At 40.7% G+C, this 22,327-nt stretch overlaps 1 protein-coding gene across 1 annotated transcript in view; it reads right to left on the bottom strand.

The window, feature by feature from the left end:
• Nucleotides 1-19,737, bottom strand: part of TMCO5A (transmembrane and coiled-coil domains 5A) — a 44,838-nt gene extending 25,101 nt beyond the window's left edge. Inside the window, exons 1-2 of the mRNA XM_036246113.1 lie at nt 19,656-19,737; nt 376-395 (exon numbers count right to left, since the gene is read on the bottom strand). Of these exons, the coding sequence (XP_036102006.1) occupies nt 376-395; nt 19,656-19,737 (102 nt within the window). The remainder of the gene's footprint in view (nt 1-375; nt 396-19,655) is intronic.
• Nucleotides 19,738-22,327: the final 2,590 nt, after the last annotated feature.

Below are 22,327 nucleotides of genomic sequence, written 5' to 3'. Positions count from 1 at the left end.
ATAGAGAGGGAGGGAGAGAGAGGAAGAGAGAGAGAGAGAAACATCGACGTGAAAGGGACACATCAAGTGGCTGCCACCTGCACAACCAACCAGGGCCGGGGACAAATTGCAACCGAGGTACATGCCCTTAGCGGGAACTGAACCCGGGTCTCTCTGGACCGCAGGCCGACGCTCCAACCGCTGAGCCAAACCAGCCAGGGCGAGAGGTACATATTGACTGGTTGCCTCCTGCACGACCCTGACCAGGGCTGGGGATGAACCACAACCCAGGTATGTGCCTTTGACCAGAATTGAACCTGAGACTCATTGGTCCCCAGGTGGACACTCTCACCGCTGAGCCAAACCAACCAGGGCTCACTTAATATTTTTATAAACATTTTTCAGGTTGCTACGTACTCTATAATTATTTCATTCACTGTATAAAATTCTGCTAGTCAATAATATTCATAATTTGCTTCACCATTTCTTTCTTACCATGTGCTTTATCTGTCTCTACTTGAGGGCTGGGAGAGTACCTGTGGTAATTTGCCCGGGCTGCCACAGCAAAGTACTGTAGACTGGACAGTTTAAACAAGGGACTTTTATTTTCTCACAGTTCTGGACGCTGTGAGTCCTGATCAAGGTGTTGGTAAGGTTATTTCTCCTGAGGCTGCTTTCCTTGCCTAGCAGATGGCTCTGCCCTCTCTGGGTTCTTAAGTGGTCCTCTCTCTGTGTGTGTCCGTGTCCTCGTTTCCTCTTCTTATGAGGATATCAGTCATATGGGATTAGAGTCCACCCTACAGCCTCGTTTAAAATTAACTACCTCTTTAAAAACCCTGTCTCCAAATACAGTCACATTCTGAGGGATTAGGACTTCAATATTTGAATTTTGGGGACATAAGTCAATCTGCATGAGGTAGTCAACAAATGTTTAACTGTGACCAAAATTATAAATATTCAGATTGTTTTCCCATCCCCCAAATAAAAGCATTTCAAAGAATATATTTGTATAGTCATTAAATTTTTTAGGTATAACCAAAATATACACTTAGATTTTTTTCCATTTGAAATTTATATTCATTAGTGTATCCGTCAACTGCTTTTTATTTTACAAATGAAGAAAATAAGGACAAGAGATTAAATGTCTTGCTGGGATTAAAAAAGAAGATTAAAAAAAAAATCTCCCATACCTGAGAACACACCCCTCAACATTTTCTGATATATTCTTCTGTAAGCCTGGGAAAGTACAATAGGAAGGGGGAATTTCCTTAATTATAACATGGAGCTGGTATTACAGAGCAGTTATTCAATCTATGCTACATATTAGTGACATTATTTTTGTTTTCCATGAGGTCATTTCTTCCGAAGAACTGATTCTGGACCTCTGCTTTATCCACCTATTGCTTTATTATTATTATTATTTTTATATTTTTTATCAATTTTTATTAATTTATTTTTGTTACAGATGTTCCTCCTTTTCCCCCCTAGACCTCCTCCTCCCCATCCTGCTCCCCCACTCCCCTAGCACTGTTGTCTATGTCCATTGGTTATGCATATATGCATATAAGTCCTTTGGTTCATTTCATCCACCCCTTCCATCCACCTACTCCTTTCTATGTCTCTCAGTGTATTTTGTTTATCAGCCCACATTGTTCATTTTATTCCACAAATAAGTGAAATCATGTGGTATTTGCCTTTCTCTAATTGGCTTATTTCACTTAGCATAATACTCTCAAGGTCCTTCTATGTTGTCTCAAAGGATAAGAGATCTTTCTTCCTTACAGCTACATAGTATTTCATTGTATATATGTACCACAGCTTTTTTAATCCACTCATCTATTGATGGACACTTGGGCTGTTTCTGGATCTTAGCAATTGTAAATAGTGCTGCTATGAACATAGGGGTGCATATGATCCGTGTTTAAGGCTTCTTAGAGTATATTCCTAGAAGTGGGATCACTGGGTCAAATGGCAATTCAATTTTTAATTTTTTGAGGAAGAAACACCATATTGTTTTCCACAGTGGCTGCACCAGTCTGCATTCCCACCAGCAGTGTGCTAGACTCCCCTTTTCTCCATACTCTCACCAGCACTTGTTGTTTGATGATTTCTTAATGATGGCCATTCTATTCTGACAGGTATGAGGTGATACCTCATTGTTGTTTTAATTTGCATCTCTCTGATGGTTAGTGATGTTGAGCATTTCTTCATATGTCTCTTGGCCATTTGTATGTCCTGTTTGGAGAGGTGTCTATTTAGCTCCTCTGCCCATTTTTTAATTGGGTTTTTTGTCTCCCTTTTGTTGAATTGTATGAGCACTCTATATATTTTGGAAATTAACCCCTTATCTGATGTATCATTGGCAACTATGCCATTGCTTTATTTTAAATGTGCTTCCTTAGCATTAATTAAAAAATATTTGCAATTAGAAAATGATCAATAAATGGAGGATTCCTAAAAAAGATAACTTGAGTCTCTGAAAGCAAATGTTTATAAAAAATGTACACCGCAATTTGGTGTAATTTTATACTACCTTCTCAATTGTTCAGTTCTTCTCCGGTATACTGGAAACACAGCCCTTTAAATTTGCTTGTAAGTCTCATCTGATAATTAAGTCTTTCATACACTGAGATTTTGGGATGTCCTTTGTTTAACAGAAGTAATATGATGCTAGACTATTCATACCATAAATGACTTATGATTGGCTTAGCTTTGTCTATCTACAGCTGTGTGCTGCTTAATGACAGGGTATGTTCTGAGAAATGAGTCTTTAGGTGATTTCATCATTTGCAAAGATCATAGAGTCACACAAACCTAGACAGTGTAGCCCACTACTATAATTGTCGTGCTATAGTTTTATACAACTGGCAGCACAGTAGATTTGTCTACACCAGCGCCACCACAAACACGTGAGTATGTGTTATGTTACGATGTTATGATAGCTATAATGTTACTAGGTGATGGGAATTTTTAGCTCCATTGTAATTTCATGGGACAACCATTGTATGTACATGCTATCGTGGACCAACTGTTATGTGGCCCACAACTATATTCCTTCATTCTTTGTTTATTTAGCAAACTTTTTTTTTTTTGTACGTGCCCCTAGTGGGAACCGAACCTGGGACTCTCTGGTCCGCAGGCCGACGCTCCAACCGCTGAGCCAAACCGGCCAGGGCAGCAAACATTTTTATGAGTAACCAATAGGTATTAATCTAGATAATGAAATGATCCAAAGATGACTGGAATGCTAAGTTTCATAAGGTACTACCGTGCAATACATGTTACAGTGTTGGTAGGCAGAAAAGTGCTTAGGAACATGTAAGTAGGATTTAGAGAAGCTTCAAAGGGAGGTTTCTTTGGGGTTGAGTTGAGCCCTAAAGGAAGAGAGTAAGTTTACAGATAACAGGAAAGGATATACAAAGAGGAGGGAGCAGCAGTTTCAAAGGCACAGTACGCTCACTGGTCAACATTCATAATTTCTGTCTAGAGTAGCATGTCCCAATGTGTGTTGCATGAACAATTGGTGGTGTAATAGATGGTTTTAGGTGGGACACAGAGGACACATTTAAAATTTTAAAAATGAATTTTAATAGCAATAGATACATATTTAGTGAAACTACAACTAGTACATTAAAACTTGATTTAAAGACATAGCTTGGAATGAGAATGAATGTGAGTGAAAACAGTACTTGGTTAATAGAAATAGATTAAGCAGGGAACCGTTATGGGGGATGTGATCGTAGCGAACACTGTGAAGGTGGCAGGTGAGGAGCTGAAGGCCGGGCATCATTGCTCAGAGAGCATTTGTGGCCAGCTGAGGAAGGGACAGCTCGGTCACCTGGGGAGCGCCACATACTTGTGCTCCAGACTTTGGGCTCATCTTGAAATACCCCAAGAGGCTCCGATAGTTTTTAGTTAGAAGAGGAACATGGTCATTGTATTTAAGAAATGTGATTCTGGGGCTGTGAAGGGTGGATGGGAGGAAGAAGCCCCTGTGCTGATTCATACTGTGCGTGGCAATCAGACATCTCAGGGGAGCTAGGTTACCTTATATTACCTTATATTTATATTTGAGATGGGGGTTCAAATTATTGTCATCATTTTTTTTTTCCAATTGGAAATCATATGTTGGAGTTCCCCCCCCCCCTTTGTACCATTTATTCTCTGTTTGGTTTATAAAGGCAATATTAAATCTTTATGGTGAACATTGTCTACCAGACTTGCAATGAAAGAGTTTTTATCCCCAACTCCTCTGCCTTGACCTATGTGACCTTGCGCTGAACAACTGTAGCCCATAGATTGTTTGGTCTCCCATTGTTCTTTTAAACTGTTTTTATTAAGGCACATTCTTCCCCCAGTGAAAATTTGTCAGTCTCATGACATTTTCTGGTTGCTTTCAGTCACAGAACAAGGTTGCAGTTCAGTAATCCAACGATTCAGTATAAGGTCATGATTCATGATTATAACTCTAAATTTGGGGTAGAGTTGAGGTTTCTGTCCTCTGGCCGCTGAGGCCTACTGTCGGGCGGAAAGGCAGCAACTGGAATGGGCTTAGTTGAGTTATCTCTTCTCCTTCTCGCCAAGCTGGCCACACCTTCAGACACCTACTAGGTAGGAGCGGAAGGGGCGACCTTACAGTCCCTACTTGCTTGATAGGGTTGTGCACCATGCCCTGGGGCCTGGCTGGTGTTTATACCTGCTCTCTCTCTTGAGGTGCTCTTACAAAGTTTGTGGAGGTTGCCCAACCACTCACACGATGGACCTGGCATCTCTAGTTGTGACCTGGGCGACTGCATGCTTCTCTCTCAGCCACTGAGACATTTGTCATTCTGCTAGCTTCTGTCTGCTGTTCTTTGGCCCTTTTATGTGGCCAGCACTGGTTACATAATCTGCTGAACTCAGTGAAAAATGAAAATGTAGGACCCCTTGCTCAAAAATTATCAAGAGTTCAAGTCAGTGACAGCAGAACATTGAACCAGATACAGATTCCTTTTGACAGCAGGTCTCTGTGTGGCGGCACAAGTGCCCATCCATGAAGCTGGCCCTGCAAATGGCTTTCATGAGTAAGACCTAAGATAATCCTCTGTAGGCACCACACACTCATGCATTCTTTGTCTAAACAGGTTCCAGGACATAGACCCATTCCCCCTCGTTCACTCGGCTGTCAAAGCAGTTAGCTAACCTGTATCATGTCCTTAGATTTTCTCGATGAGAGTCTGACAGCAGTTCCCAGTATTTCCTGTGCTTTAGAGGACGCTTAGTAAGATCTCCCAGTGAGCTCCCCAAAGTCGTCTCTTGTTATATTAGTTTCCTGTTGCTGCTGTAATAAATTACCACAAATTTTGTGGCTTAACACAACACACATTTGTTATCATCCAGTTCTGGAGATCAGAAGCATTGACCTAGTTCTCACTGGGTACAATCAAGGTGTTGGCAGAGCTGCATTCATTCTAGAGGCTCTAGGAAAGAATTTGTTTCCTTGCCTTTCCCAGCTTCCTGAGGCCACCTGCATTTGGAGGCTCCTGGCCCGTCCTTCACGTTCAATGCCAGTGGTGTAGGATCTTCACATCGCAGGATCTCTGACCTTTGCTTCTGTTTCCACATTGCCTTCTCTCACTCTGACTCTCCTGCCTCCCTGTGAGAAAGACCTCTGGCCCATCTAAATAAACCAGGTTAATCTCTATTTCTAGATCCTTAATTACATCTGCAAAGTAACATGGGAAGTAGCATATACATTGGGCATCAGGGCACATTTTTGGGGCCTACCTCACTTATCTGAGGAAGGGGGGAAGCAGCTCTTGTCCTTCCCATTGGCACTCACATCTCTCTTTATTGATATTAGAGAGAAAGAGGAAGGGAAAGGGAGAGAGAGATAGAAACATTGATGAGAGAGAACATTGATTGGCCACCTCTTACATGCCCCACACTGAGGATTTGGTCCACAATTCAGGCATGTGCCCTGACTGGGAATCAAACTGGCCACCTCTTGGTGAATGGGTCGACACTCAACCACTGAGCCACACTGGCTGGACTGGCACTCACATATCACTGGGCTGGGGAAGGGTAACACTCTCAGCCTCCCCACTGTGGGCATAGACTCACAACACAGCCTTCTGAAGAAATCTTCCTTCCAATCTTGGCTCAACTTTAATTCTAAAAGTAGGATAGGGGTTTAAGAATCATCTAAGAAGTTTTCCAAATAAACTATTTACACTCAAGTCCTTATCTCAGGGTCTGTTTCAAATGCATCTTTTGTCTTATGCTTTTCTGATGTAACTGTTAAAATATTCTAGGAGCTATTTGTATGTCAACTTTGGTACCTACAGAAAATGTTATAATCATGGTCAAGTAGGAAAACAAGACATATTGTTTCATATTCTGTGAGTTAAGAGATTTAGTTCCCTTCAATAAAGAGTTAATGTAGAAATTCTGGGAGATTATTGTTTTCTTCTAACTCCCCACTTTGAATCCTGATACCTTGCAGTTTTCACATTTATATGATCTAGAGTAAAATCTTCAAGTGGCATTTCAAAGAAAAGGTTTTTTTTTTTTTCCTTTTGAAAATATAATATTGGCGTAGATAGCTGTGTGTCACCGACAGCTGCAGATTCAGCTCTGAGTCAGGCTCCAGGATCACTCCCTCACCGGTCATGGGAATCTGAGCTCAGGAAGACCCTGTTTTCTCTGACTGTCCTCCTGCTCTGGCGCCGCAGCTTGTCCTTATCCTTGTGCCAATGACCTAGTCTATTCCTCCGTTTCCGGGTCTGGAACTCTGTTGCACATCTACCTGAAAATGCAGATCTGTCTAATTCTGTAGTTAGACTCTGTTCTTGTCAGAAGTGCTATGCATGGGTGTCTGACCCAAAGCCAGGCCCACAGGGTGCTTCCCCGTCTCTCCAAGGTCCTGTCTGCCCAAGTGCCCAGGTTTATTTCTATGGTCTGCCTGTGTACTGGGACATGGCCCTGGTTACCATTTGTTGAATTTCCCTGGTTCTAAACACCTGCTCTGCCCCCTCCTCTGTCTATACCAGCTCTCTAGATCTCAAATGCTTCTTGGGCAACCATTGTTCCTTTGCTGCTGAATCAGAACCTTGTGGCTGTCCCCTTCTAGAAGTTGTAGTTCACCCACATTTCCACAGCTGTGGGTAGAATGCTTGTTGTAATAATGTTAATGTATGAATTGGGGTACTTCTTATGAAAGTGAAAAATGAGATTTTAGAATTTGGATGTATTTTGAAACTTCTATGCATGGGATGTAGTCTGGTGACACTTGAACACACACATATGTTAGGGAGCTATTTCCACAAATCACATGGTGTTCTCAAAGGCTGAGTGATGCTACTGTTCAGGAGAGGGCGTGCTTCCCTTTAAAGCTGATCTTTTTCTTCCAGTAATCACTGATTTTTATTTGGGTCCTTGTAATACTTACTAGTCCTCTTTCCTGAGAAGATGTAAACAAACAAAGATAAAGTTGAATGTTTTCTGAAGCCAACTGTAGTTTTGAACAAAACATATCTGGAAGGTGAAACTCAAGATAATTTTGGAATTCTAAACAGGTTTTATAACCCCTATTGGCAAGAGATCTGTATTTGCAGAATCCATAAAGCTTTTAAGGTATAGTTGATATTGAAACAATAATGACCCTGGAACAGGATATTTCCTGGAGATTAATGACTCACTGGGAGGGGTTGATGGCCTGAGGTGTAGTTGAGGGCCATTAACCTCAGACAGTCATTAAAGCCCAGGAAATGTCCTATGTCTAGGTCGTTATTGTTATTATAAATTGAAAATGGAAAAAAGAAACAGGCACAGAGATGATCTGAAGGGCGACTCCATTTCCAATGGTTTGAACAGGGAGCGTTCTGGGAGAATTTATTCCCTGTCCATTAGCCAACCAATCTCTCTGAATCCTCTGTCACATTGTCCTTCAACTGATGGGTCTTTGTGCTGGAAATTCCTGAATCCTCCAGATGCTGGAGTGGAGAGTACAGTTCCCTCATGGTAGCTACCTTTGCTCAGTGACTGGATTAAACAAATAGTAATGGTGAATTACTTTGCCACCGCTCTTAATTGCATCCCACTTGGCCATCTCTGTGCTTCCCCTGGGATCAACTGTTTTCTTTATTTAGCTGCAGTAAATTCCCCACATCTAAATTGTGGGCCCTTGGGTACAGTGTCTGTGCTCATTCCCCAGGTCTCTGGGGGGAAAGTGCATGTTGCTTGTTCTGCAGTTACACCGTCTCTAGTCATGCTGGATGTGGTGCTGGGTCAGCTCCTTGCTCCTTTCCAAAAATTACATCATTCAGAGGTGCTTTTAATTCCAACTAATAAGTATTGCTTAGATTAGAATGTACTAAATTTCCATTTTCTCTAAGTCCTGTACCAGCAGATTCACCTTCCTCTTTTTTTTCCCCCAAGCAATGCAAAACATTCGAAATGGAGAAGTCATCACTTAGTGTTTACAGTATCACTTTAGGGCCTTTTACAAGTAGCTGGGTATGAAATATTCAGCTGGAATATTCTGCAACAGAAGTTGCCAAACTTGTTTTATTCATGGGCGATAGGAAATTTCATGTCAGACTTAAAGAAATCAGAACACTGTGACCCGAACATCTTATAGCTAAAGCTCGACTGTTTCATTTATTCAGTTGTCACAGAAGGTTTGAGCCATGTGTTGGATCAGCTCAAATTCATCACCAGTGAGTGTAAAAGAAGAGAAAACTCTTAAAACACTAGCTTTGATAGCACTGGTCAGAAACAGTGGCTTTGTAGAAAAATAGCATGTTAATGTATAATACTAGGCTGCCAATATTGTTATGGATTTTATAAATACACAGTTCTTCCTCAGAAGACTTCTCCCTATAGTGGTACCTAAATTCCTGTTACTTAGGACTTTGGTCTAAGGTATTGAAAGGCCTAATTAAAATACAAATGCTAATTTTTAAACATCAACACTTTCCTTAATTATAATTGATTAAGTCTTCCAGACCACAATTTTAGTCTGGGTATTCAATATAACCCAAACCATAAGAGTCATACCTAATAAAGGGAAATATCCTGAAAGTATTCCTTTTTCAAATCCTTATCAATGTAATCTTTGAAGTGCCTTTTCCTGACAGGGTCTTCAGAGCAGCTCGCATTTTCTTTGCTGTCCCTAAAATACTCCTATTCTACCATTCCTTCTCATTTGAACAACTTTTTATTGAACATGTGTTTTGTTCCAGCCTGTCCCTGTTGCCCTTAGCATCCCTCTGTAGGCTGACTTTCCTTGGTGAGCTGGGCTAACTTTCTTTCTTTTTTTTAATTTTTTTTTTTTCTTTATTGATTTTAGAGAGAGAGGAAGGGAGAGGGTGAGATAGATGGAAACATCGATGAGAGAGAATATCGATTGGCTGCCTCCTGCACGCCCCCCACTGGGATCAGGCCCACAACCTGGGCATGTGCCCTGACTGGAAATCGAACTGGGGACCTCTTGGTGCATGGGTCAATGCTTAACCACTGAGCCACACTGGCTGGGCTGGGCTAACTTTCATGCAGTCTGCAGGCTTGTTGCATCAGGGTGGCACAACTCTCAAAATGAATGTCACTCTTGAGCGTGGTTAGAGTTAAACTCTGGTAAAGTGGGGGAAGTATTCTCTTCACCAGCACAACTTTTTCTACAATAACCTGATCTTGAGTTTTTATTTTCTTAGTATGCCTATTGATTTCCTATTTAATTTAATTATTTTAATAACTTGTCTCCCACCCCTTTGATTTCCTATATCACCCCTTCTGGTGGATTTTGGTGTGAGTTGTTATTGGAGTAGATGGGGAGATGTTAACTGATTTTGCTTGTGGTGACCCATAAAATCAGTCTTTGGCCCTCTACTGTAATAGGCACCTTGACTCTCCCATCAGGGTGAATTTCCTCCATATTTCACACTGCCAAGGAGTTCCAAGGCCCTCTCTCCGAATGTTAATGTAATCACATCTCTACCCCCTCTAGTCATTACTCCTTCGTAAAGGCCCTGCAATCTTCCAGTCCCAGGTAGTCTACACAGAAGCCCCCTGCCATGTTTGAATTCTTACATTGCAATGGTAGAATTAGGGCTTTTTGAAGACTCCTACTTCAGATTACTCCTTCAAGTCACTTTGTTGTGCTGCTAGAGGTGATACCAAGAGGCATAACTATCCTGGGTGCACAGCTCCAGTGTAACTCAGACAAGGGAGAAAAAGAAAGAGAACATCAAATCATGATAATCTGGCTCTTCCCATTCTAAAAGAAGATAAAAACATAAGAATATACCACTAAACATATCTGTTGAAGAATTCCCATTTATTTGGGTGTAAGCTTTCAATAACCGCTCTTCTTCACTGGACCTAATTGCATGCAATTAATAACAGGTACCTTAATAATATACTGGTTGAATCATGAACAAAATACTAGCGAATCGAATCCAGCAATACATTAAAAAAATTATTCACTATGACCAAGTGGGATTCATCCCAGGGATGCAAGGCTGGTACAATATTTGTAAATCAATAACTGTGATATACCACATAAACAAAATGAAGATAAAAATTCATATGATCATATCAATAGACGCTAAAAAAGCATTTGACAAAATCCAGCACCCATTTCTGATAAAACGCTCAGCAATCTGGGAATAGAGGGATCATATCTCGACATAATAAAGGCCATATATGAAAGACCTACAGCCAACATCATACTCAATGGGCAAAAATTAAAAGCACTTCCCTTAAGAACAGGAACAAGACAGGGATGCCCACTTTCACCACTCTTATTTAATATAGTACTGGAAGTCTTAGCCACAGCAATCAGACAGGAAGAAAAAAATAAAAGGGATCTAAATTGGGAAGGAGGAAGTGAAACTGTCATTATGTGCAGATGACATGATACTATATGTAGAAAACCCCAAAGACTCCATCAAAAATCTACTAGACTTAATAAATGAATTTGGCAATTAGCCCAGCCCCACTCTGGTCTCTATTTCTCTTTTCTTTGGCTCAGGTAGTGAAGTGTGGTGGTCAAACAGATTGCCAACTGGAAAATAAATTGCCCATCTTTCCTTCATACCTCTTTTCTGTGTTTTTGTAACACGGTAAACTTCCTGGCACAGTGTCTCTTTAAACAGGATACAAAATTAACGTCAAGAAATTAATGGCATTCTTATACACCAATGATGAACTCACAGAAAGAGAAACTAAAAAAAAATCCCATTTACCATTGTGGCAAAAAAATTAAGATACCTAGGAATAAACTTAGCCAAAGAAATAAAGGACCTATTTGCAGAAAACTACAGGTCATTGAAAAAAGAAATAGAGGAAGATATAAAAAAGTGGAAGCACATACCTTGTTCATGGATTGGAAGAATCAACATCATTAAAATGTCCATATTACCCAAAGCAATCTATAGATTCAATGTAATCCCCATCAAAAAGGAGAAACATCTGTAACAAAAATAAATAAATAATATACTGGCTGGACTGCAGAATGTTCTAGTCACTTTTAATTAATAGAATAGTCTTGTCTTGTTTCAAAATTTTAATTTTAAATTAAATTCAAAGCTCTTTTCTTCCTTCATTCTACAAAGCACTGACTTCTCCCTCCTCTATTTTCTGCCAGGAGTTTTCCCGTCATGTTTAGGCAGTGTAGATGAGGAATGGGGCAGATTCCTCCTTATTTGATGCTTGTGGTGAGGTTGAGTTCCCTGCTTGGTTACTTGTTCTCATTTGTTTGCCTCGGGATAATCATTAATGCCTTCTGTGTGGTAGGCATGTAGTTTCTGGTCCACTCATATGTAGGTTCTTCTGAGGGTCTTCAAAGTCTTTCCTTTCTTTTTCTTAAAAAATATGTTTTTACTGATTTTAGAGAGAGAAAGGAAGAGAGAGGGAGAGAAAGAGAGAAACAGCAAGGAGAGAGAAACATCCATTGTCTGATTCCTGCATGCTCCCCACTGGGGATCAAGCCTGCAACCCAGGCATGTGCCCTGACTGGGAATTGAACCTGCAACCTTTTGGTTCATGGGATGATGCTCAATACAGAGTCACACCAGCCGGGCAGTCCTTCCTTTCTTAATACATAGTTCCTGATGTAAGAAATATGGCTTTACCTTTTCCACTTCCTTAACCCCTGCAAAAGTTGCCCACCCCAAAACTTACATCCCCTCTCTTGGTGGTCGGCTTTTTTGGTGAAGTCTGTGAAGACAGCTGGAATTCAGCAACTTTTCTCGTTGTCCCTTAGGAAGGCATTCCCTCTATGACATGCCAGGCATGGAGAGCTTAATGGCTGCCTCTTACCCCAGCCTCACTCTGGTCTCTATTTCTCTTTTCTTTGGCTCAGGTAGTGAGGTGTGGTGGTCAAACAGATTGCCAACTGGAAAATAAATTGCCCATCTTTCCTTCATACCCTCTTTTCTGTGTTTTTGTAACACGGTTAACTTCCTCCTTCCTGGCACAGTGTCTCTTTAAATGCCTACTCTCCTCAATACATTGCCCAGGAAGAGGCGGTAAAGATTGGTAGTAAGGCTCGTTCTAAATCGATGCCAATTAGAAAGCCCTAGAGGGATATTGTACATATTAGAATATGAAAGTCTGAGCATATTTCAGTCTTCAGCTTTGACTTTGAATACAGTTCTGGGGAAATTGGAATATTCCCACTTGATACCCTGCTTTAATCCAGGAGAAAAATATAAGGGGGGGGGGAGGATAATAACTAAAATCACTATTGCTGTTCCTAACCTGAAAGAATGAAATCAGAGTCAGATAAGGAGGGATGAATGGGCAGAAACCAGCTATGTGCCATATAGGGAAATTTGCTGGCCCAGACAGGGAGTGGCTGACACAATCTTAAAAGGACTCCGGAGAGAGGAAATTCCTCTCCAGGGCACCTGGTGCAATATTAACAGTTAACAGAGAAAACAAAAGCCCTACTATGCTCTGTTGGATCTGAGTGTGTGATTTCCCTCTGGAAAGAGTAGAACTAAAAATATGAAGAGAGAATCAAATTGCAAGAGAGTGGAGGAAACACAGAACACCCATGTGCTTTAAGTAAGTTCAGATCTTCAGGCCACAATACATTATATCCTAGGGTGCTAATAAACACGTATAATTTCTGATTACCTTTTTTTATGATTACCTTTTAATCATCACTAAAAGTGCTTGTTTTTTTCATTGTTTCACTTTTTTTCTTGAAAGTTCACTGAGATGTTATAGAGAAAATGCCAAAAAATCAAATGAAAGAAATAAACAACTGAAAAGAAAAAGAAATTTAAAAAGTATAGCCTAAGTCCTGGCCCAGTAGCTCAGTTGGTTAAAGCATTGTCCCCATATACCAAGATTGAGGGTTTGATCCCCATTCAAGGTACATACAAGAATCAACTAATGGATGTATAAACAATAACTGGAACAACAAATCAATGTTTCTTTCTCTCTCTCTCTCTCTTCCTCTCTTTCTCTCTCTCTCTCCCCCTAAAAAATGTATAGCCTAGCAATTTTGATGTTATTATAAGTGTAATTCTCAAGTAGACTATTAAGTAGATAGTTTATGAGCAATTATAAGGGGAGGGTGCCCACTGAGAGGAACATGGGTTCAAGAGGAACTTTAGCTGGACAAATTAGATCTCTTTTCCCTTTTTTAAACCAATAATTCAGAGTAAAGCTGAAATAATAGTGTAGCCCAAGTTCTGCAGAGCATCTTACATTCTCTCCTTACATTCTCCAATATATGATGGAAACCTGAGTAGTTTATTGTTTGCATAGGTGGATTCATGGCTGTTTGAGAAACTCTTCATTCATCCAACAAATATTTTTGAATTCTTACTGTATTCTAGGCAATATGCCTAGTCCTCAGGATAAGAGAATAGAGAATTAACTTTCCTTTTTTTAAAATAAATGTATTGGGGTGACATTGAGAGAATTAACTTTCAGTAGGTACTCTATGCTTATACTAGGTGCTTCACACATGGGATCTCTTTTATTTGTCTGAGAAATGGGTAGCATTATCTCCATTTTACAAGTGAGGAAACAAAAATTCAGAGTTGTTGCCCAAGATCATAATACTAGTACAGTGCTGTAGCAGAGATTCAAACTTTGATTTAGCTGGTGATAAAGCCATGATCTTCCCATGACATAATTTTTATTCTCCAAAGACTAGAACTAGGATGAAAGATTTGGAGTTACCAAGAGGTGAGTCAGCATAAGTAAATTCAGCATATAAGATGCTGAGTCAAGGTAAGAGGGAACTCTCCACCCCTTAGAGTCTGAGTCCTCTTGAATGTGAAGGAGCTTTGTGTCTTGTGGCTCCCACGCTCACTGCAGGTCTTCAGACAGAGAAGAAAGGACTGTGTCAGAGATGCTGCAGATGTGATAGCCCTATTAGGGGAAATGTTGAGCCACATCATCTCTGAAATCCCTTCCACTTCGAGTATCCATTGGATCTGACATTCTGTGCCCTCCAAGGGCCATATATGTCTGAAAAAAAATGGGACAGACGGGCAAGTAAATTTTTAAGAATAAATATGAAAATTACTTTGATTATCAAGATGATACATATAGGTAATTTGGAAAGTTCAGAAAAGTAGTATAAAAATGTATTACCCAACCACCCAGTGATAGTTGCTATGAACATTGGTTTACTTTCATCCTTTTTTTTCTTTGTTCACATATTTTTTCAGTCACAATCATATTAAACACAGGTTTGTTTGCTGCCTTTTGACTTAAGGATACAATGAAAATATTTTACTGGGCTTTTAAAACATTTTATAAATGTCATTTTTAGTGACATGGTGTTTTGAAATTTCTTAAACATGATGTGTTATCTCTATTTCAGGTTATTCCTGAGGATAGATCCCTAACTGTGGAATTATTTTAACAAAGTATTAGAGCATTTAAGCACGTGTGTGCGCGCGTGCACGCGCGCGTGTGTGTGCATGCATGCATAAATAGTTCTTTAAAAGGTTGTTGGAGAAGGTTATCATGAGGACGTGACCAATCGACCCAGTTGCTGGACCTGGGCAATTGGAGGCTCCTAACTGCTTCCTCTGTCCTTGGAATGTTTGCTCTGCCCACTGTCCTGACAGCATGAGTCATTTTCAAGGATGCAGCCTCGAGAGAGCAATGCGTTGTTGAGCCTGTCTAGATGGTATGCACGACGGAGCCCAGCTAAGGCCTTTGTACAAACTTTACATTCTGCCCGGTGGAGGTGGAGATGGATTTGTCTCCAGTCACCCAAACAAGCATCACATGTAAGTTCCCTTGCTGAGTGAAAGTGCCACCCACCAATGTGGAGTGGCTGCCTTTCCTCCGTCTCTCCCTGCCCTCCACATACAGGGCCAGTTTGGTATTTCACGTGGGAAGGCCCTCCAACCAACAGGCTAGACTCCTGGGGCAGTGCTTGGGAGTGCTCGTCTCCTCTTCGCTCCCATTTTGGATGACTAACAACTTTTGGGCAAATTTCATAGGTGAAAATGATACTTAAAGTCTGCTTTAACTGCATTTCTTGGATTATTAATATGGTATATTTTAAAATTTGTGTGTTTATTAGCCATTTTATCCTTTTATTATATTGCTAATTTTCTTTGAAGTGAAATACTTATTAATTTTTATAAGTAATTTAAATATTCAGAAAACCACCACCCTATGTAATGTTATATTGTATCCCTCCCCTCCCTCCTCTTATTTTGAGTTTTAATGCCTTTTTTTTTTTTTTTTTGTTACAAGAGACAGAAAGTCAATTCCAATTAGTTGAATAAAAATGGGAATTTATGCCCTGGCTGGTTTGGCTCAGCGAGTAGAGCATCGGCCTGTGGACCAGTGAGCCGCAGGTTCTATTCCAGTCAAGGGCATGCACCTTGGTCGCAGTTCGTCCTTGGCCCTGGTTGGTCCTGAGGGAGGCAGCCAGTTGATGTGTCCCTCTCACGCTGATGTTTCTCTCTCTCTCTCACTCCCTCCTTCCCACTCTCTCTGAAGATAAATGGAAAAATATCCTCAGGTGAGGATTAAAAAAAGAGAGAGAGAGAGAGAGAATTTACTGGCTCACTGAAGGCTTCAGAGAGCTGCCTTTAGGGAGAGCTGAGTTTGGGGACTTAGGATCTGTCCATCTCTCAGCTCAGATTTCCTCTGGATTGACCTCACTCAAGCAGACCTTTTGTACTGGTGGCAAATGACCCTGAAGAGAGCACTACAGCCCTCTCATCACCCCACTCAAGGGTCCTCTCTGCCAGCCATTCTAGTACAATCTCTTGAACTGGGTCTCAATGGGTGGACATGACCGTTCCTCGGGTAGTCATTCTGCCCGAGGCTATAGAATGGGTGGGCCACACACTTCCCTCAGTCACTTGGGGGAAATGGAGACAGACCCAAGTAAGCCTGAGAGGAGCACCATTTGCCCCAAGAAATGTAAAGGTACTGCTACCAAAGAACCTAGATGTTTACTGTAGTTTTAACTTGTTCAAGGTGTTTTCTAAGACAAGACAAAATATTATGTTGTCCAACTTAACTGTTTTTCTGTAATTCTTATTTAACTTTAAAGCTTAAAAAGCTAGAGAATTGATAAAATTACTTTTTTTCCACTTTCTGTTATATGCTTTTGTACTCATCTTTTAAATAGATGAGGAGTTAAATAGACTCAAAAGCCTCTAATAGTTAACTATAACCATTTCGGTAATATTTACTGGTGAAACTGATTTGAGTTATCACATTTACAATATAAACATTTTAATAAACACTACTTCCCATTTCCAAGCCATCTATTACCGTTTTTCCTGTTAATTCTTATACCAGCAACACAGCATTCTAATTATTGTAGCCATGTGATATGCTCTGATATTTGGTGGGGCGACTAAATGGTACATAGCGTGAATGACAGGGAATAAAAACACCCAGAGTCAGGAGCTTTACCTAGCACAGCAGAGCCTGCCTTTGCCCAGAAGCAGCTGCCTGTACACATGGGCTCTCCAGCTGTAATTAAAAAGCAATTGAAAGGAAGGAGAGAGTAAGAAACGGGGTGGGGGCGGCAAAGGGCCAAGGAGTCCAAACATTGCTACTGCTTTAATATATGGTGGTGCCTGGGTGTTGCAAAAGATGCTGTCTTCTCTGCTTGGAGCTCCAGGCAAATTAAGTAATTAACATGTTGCTTGTGTTTGTTTGTTTGACCTCACTTGCTTTTGACATTTCCAAATCAGACTATGAATGCCACCCATGCTTCAGAGAGTGATGTCAGTTAGATGTCATGCTGCTTCCAGGGCCATTTGCCTGAGAGACAGGGGATGCTTAACACTGAGAAATGCCCTTCCATACTTAAACAGGTTCTGTAACCTATAAGGTTACACCCATGCCCACTTTGTGGCTGGGACTCTCCCCCTCTCCACTACCCCCTCCTCCATCCCGCGCCTGGCTTTGTAACTGTGCAATGTTAGCATCTTTTTTGGTTTTACCCATGATACTTTGCCTAGCTTTTCAAACTTACTGTGCCCCTTTTTCTAGTTGTGATAAGATTTTCCTACCCTAGACATCTTAAATCTGGGAAGCCTGAGCTTTAATGTACATAGCCACATTGTTCCTGGAGTTTGAAGTACTTGATCCTTACCTTTACACTGTTCCTATGACATTCTGTTGTTAACAGAGACCTTCTGTTCAGTCAGAAGATGAACCTGTAATATGTCCAAGCCATCTTCCTCTCAACAAGTTAGAAGTTCATCAGCTCTGGGTGCTTCTCAGTGGCCAGGGATATGCTTCTTTCTTCATTGATCCTGTTAAGTGACAAGATCCTGTCTTTTGGGGTGAAAAATATCCATGTGATTATATGCTTTAATTTATCACACAATGATCATATTAGTTCTGTCACCTTCTTACATTCTGTCATCTGGGGCCCCCTGAGTGGTGAGGCTATTACCCTTCTCAGGAAGGCTCTGAGGCACTCATCAAGGGCGGGGGTTCTTCCTGGCCATACTGCTGTGTCTCCCTGGACGCTTTCCAATGGGGACATCCATCGTTTACAAATTGATTTGCACTGCCTTGCCAGCATGTGATTGCAATTCCAATTTCTTCTCCTCTAGGCCTTCTGCAAAACTCCCCGTATTCTCTCCTGAGCTTCCCTCCTTGTTGTCTAATAGTGGCTTTTCAGTTTTCTTTATTTGCTTTGCCAACATTTACCTTAACCAGCCCTTCACGACCCTATTCATTTTCCAGCTCTTCCAGGAAGCTTACCGGATCGACAGGAACTGACTTTAAAGTTACAATAAAGGCACTGTTTGGTACTTGGCTACTGAACACTTTATCTCACAGCATAGTGGTTAAGGGGACAGGCCTTCCAGAAAGATTCTCTAGGTTTTCAAACTGGTTGATCTTGAGGCCAGTTATTTACCATTTTTTTAAATTAAATTCCTTCATTGGTAAATGAGGCCAGAAATAATTATCTTTTTTCATCAGTACAGAGTCCATCTAGTGTTACATGTGTTGTGGATGCTCAAGAAAAATATAGGAAATACTTCTTTTTGCCAGTGATAGGTTTACTTTAGAAAACATTTCCCTGCTGTTCTAAGACACATTTTCTTATAAATGTTGATAGTCTATAAACTAAAATCTTATGGAGTTCATAGACTAAGGATTATGGACTAATAGATTACAGCCTCAAAGTTTCTGAGTTAATACAATGAGAGACTAACACAATTGATCTCATTAGACCTCAAATCAGGGTAATAGCAACTGTCACATGCAGGGCTGGGATAGAACCTGCCACCCAGGTAAATACCCTTGATCGAAAATCAAACCTGAGACCCTTTGGGCCTTGGGCTGGTGTTCTAACTGCTGAGCCAAATTGGCCAGCATTGTAATATAACCTTATCGAGAGTACCAGGGTTTTGTTTGCATTTCCATTTTGTCCTGGTAAAATTCATGTGTGTGTATATATACATATATATGAAAATTATATATATAAAATATATATTGAATATATGTATAATATACATTATTGAATATATATTCAACATATAATTGAATTAGGGAAAACTATATTAGTTATATAATATAGTAATTATATATTATTATGTTTATTAATTATATTTTATACATTATATATAATTAATTGTATAATATATAATATATTCTATACATTTTAGAAATTTATTCTTTGCATGTAGAAATGCACTTCTAGAAATGTTGCAATGGAAAAATTATATCTTAGCAACAAGAAAGCCTGAGAGATAACTTTGTTGATCAAGTGTGACTCACATCTCCTCACTGCCCTGCTCCCAAAGACGCGTTAGTATTATTTACACAGGTTTACCACACATACACGATCCTAAGAAGACTGAAGGGTTTGAAAGCCATGAATACCAATGGTGTTGGGGGCGACCGAAATCAAGTCCATGAACTGGTTGAAAAGGGCGGTGAGAGTTTCGGTGCCCTCTCATTCCTCAGGGGAGCCTTTCTGTTACAGTATCAAAATCTTTCCCCTTGTTCAAGAAGCCCGTTGTCCTGCTCAGGGAGAGAGATTCAGTCGTGGGGCAATTTGTAGATCCATCTTGTTCCTCTAGGACAAAGAAGAGCAAGCCCAGGACCTGACACTTGCGGAGCGTGAGCCCCTGAATGAAACGTGGCCATGACTTTGAATGGAGCGGCGAGGAGGCACCGCGGGGCAGCTCCAGCGGTGAGGGACGGTCTGTGCTGGCGGCCGCCCATCCCTCTTATCTCACCTAATGGCGGGTGCCTGCCAATGTTTATTTGGCCATCGCCAGTCACCAGCTGCTCCTCTACCATGTTGTTTTTCTTCCCAGATGGCAACACGATGTTCCACGATAAAACTGACACAAAAAACAATGCAAAATTTGTCTAAGAGAGGTTCAGCAAGCATGAGAAAAACATCTGATATCTCTCAGAGCCGCCAAGTTCGCAGCTGACAGTGCCAGAGTCATTATGGGATGATTTGAACAGAGGCAAAGCACGGGGAAGCCACTTCCAAATGTATCAGGTAGGTTTGCAGAAGAGGCAAAACAGGCAGCTCTCTGGTTGCTCTGGCACCCTGACAGAATCGATGAGTTGCAGCCTGTGGGTCCCAGAAGCCTCCTACATTACCGAATCCCTGCTTTGCCCCATGCTGCCTAATTAATGGCCCACTATTTAAAAAACTCTTTTATTCAATTAGACTCTGCTTTCAATAAGATAAACACTCCTGCTATCAAAATCCTGGGAAACCAACATTTATAGCCTGCCTTCTCGCCAAAGCATCTGCTTTTCTGTTGCCCTGGGTCTCTTATTCTGTCCAGTCTTCCCTTGGCTGTTTGATTCTGTAAAAATTGACTGCTATTTTGGGGATTGATATAAAAGGAAAGGGTGTCCCTGCCATCCTATTACTATGAGGGCTATTTCTCCTTTAGCCTCTACATGAGAACACACACTGAAGAGAATTGTTTTGTTGTTATTGATTACAAAGAGCCACAGATGTTATTTAAAATGGGGCATTTCATATTCATCACTATTACTCAAAGTACTGCCTTTTATGTGGGTTACCATTACTATGTTCTTTGTCCATCAGATTTTAGATGAAATGCTAGAGAGCCTCTTTTTCTTTAATTTAGCCACGTGCCTCTTCATTTGATGCAGAATTATCTCCTCGGGGTGTTTGCATTCATGTCTGGTTAGATTTTTCAGTTATTACAGTTTGTTTGACTTATTTTAGAGACAATACTGGAAAAAAAAGTTTTTAGAAAATGCTGTCTAGCATTTAAAGAATCTGCCTCACTTCTGGCTGGTTTGGCTCAGCAGCTAGAGCGTCAGCCCACGGACCAACGAGTCATGGGTTTGATTCTGGTCAAGAGCATGCACTTTGGTTGTGGTTCATTCCCGGCCCTAGTTGGGTCGTGCGGAAGGCAGCCAGTCGATGTGGCTCTATCATGTTGATGTTTCTCTCTCTCTCTCTCTCTCTCTCTCTCTCTCTCTCTCTCTCTCTCTCCCCCTCTCCCTCCCTCCCTCCCTCCCACTGCATCTGATGATAAATAGAAAAAGTGTCCTCAGGTGAGGAATTAAAAAAAAAAGAATCTGCCCAAACTGATTCTACTGCACAACTGTTGGTTTTAAACTGTTGTTAATGAAACTGTAGAAAATGTTCAGTAATCTGGACATTTGTGAAAAATATTATTTTAGCGAATGAATTCATCCTTTCTGACTTATGAATGGCATAATGATTGATAACATTTAAAAACAGATTTTGCCTTTCTTTGGTCTGGGGAGGAAGTTTTTATTATAGGGAGTATCTAACAGGAAAACCTGTTCAAGAAACAACTGACACACTCCCACATCCTGGGAAAGGCAGTGGATGGGGCTCAAAGTTTCCTGAACAGGACTTGAGTTCAGGTCTCATCTGCACTGTGAACACTGGATGAGTCACTTGACCTCCTGAAATCTCTATTTCCTTGTTTAGAGAATGGAAATATGAATACCAGTCAGCAGAAACAACTGTTGTGAAGATCAACTGACAGATACAAGTCTTTTGTAAATTGTAAAGCACGTCACAGCTACTAGGTGTGCTGTTGATGACATGTGTTTCTGTTTAGCTGTCTCTTCATGGTCTTTCTTTTTCTTAGACTATAACTTTCCTTTCATAGGGAGTTTCTTTCCCCTTTAATTTTATAATTTGTTACTGCAGCCTCAGAAATCCTGGGAGGATAGTGCAGTGTAGATTTTATGACTGTTGTGAATATTTGACCTTCTAGGGGCAGAGGAAAGATCTGCATATATTAACATTTGAGGTTACACTCTAAATTTGGTTTTGTGGGAAGCAACGTCATTTAACATTTTGACCTTTTGGCAGGACAGATTGTTGGGCACTTTCCAAGGCAGCAAGAGCTGAAAATTCTCTTTCAGCATTGGAATGATTTGACTGTCTTTATACAGGTGGAATTAATGCACATATTCTAGTTCATGTTCATGTTGGATCAAAATGATTCCATGGAGCAGGTCAGGTTGAAGATTCTCAGAACACTGAGAGAGAGGTTGCTCTTTCCTAATCCACACCTGTTGAGCTTAGTGTTCATCTAGACTGTAGCAGTGGTTCTCAATCCTAGTTTACAAATTATCTGGACAGTATTTGTGTCTGTTTGGTTTCAAGTTTTCATAGCTACTGTAGCTTAATTATCTATGATGAAATAAAGAAATTAGCCTGAATACCCAGCAGAACCCCTGTCCAAACATTCTGACTTCAATGGTTTGGGGGTGGTGTCTAGTCATCAAAAAATTTCAAGCTCCCTAGGTGATTCTAATGTACCGCTAGACTAAGAACCGCAAAATTAGAGGTAAGTGGCAATAAATTACCTGCTGGGAAGTACGTACGGCTTGGGTTTTCAGTTCCATG

This window comes from Molossus molossus, unplaced genomic scaffold, assembly GCF_014108415.1.
Source record: "Molossus molossus isolate mMolMol1 unplaced genomic scaffold, mMolMol1.p scaffold_m16_p_1, whole genome shotgun sequence".
Lineage (NCBI taxonomy): Eukaryota > Metazoa > Chordata > Mammalia > Chiroptera > Molossidae > Molossus > Molossus molossus.
This window is presented reverse-complemented; position numbering and strand designations above follow the sequence as displayed.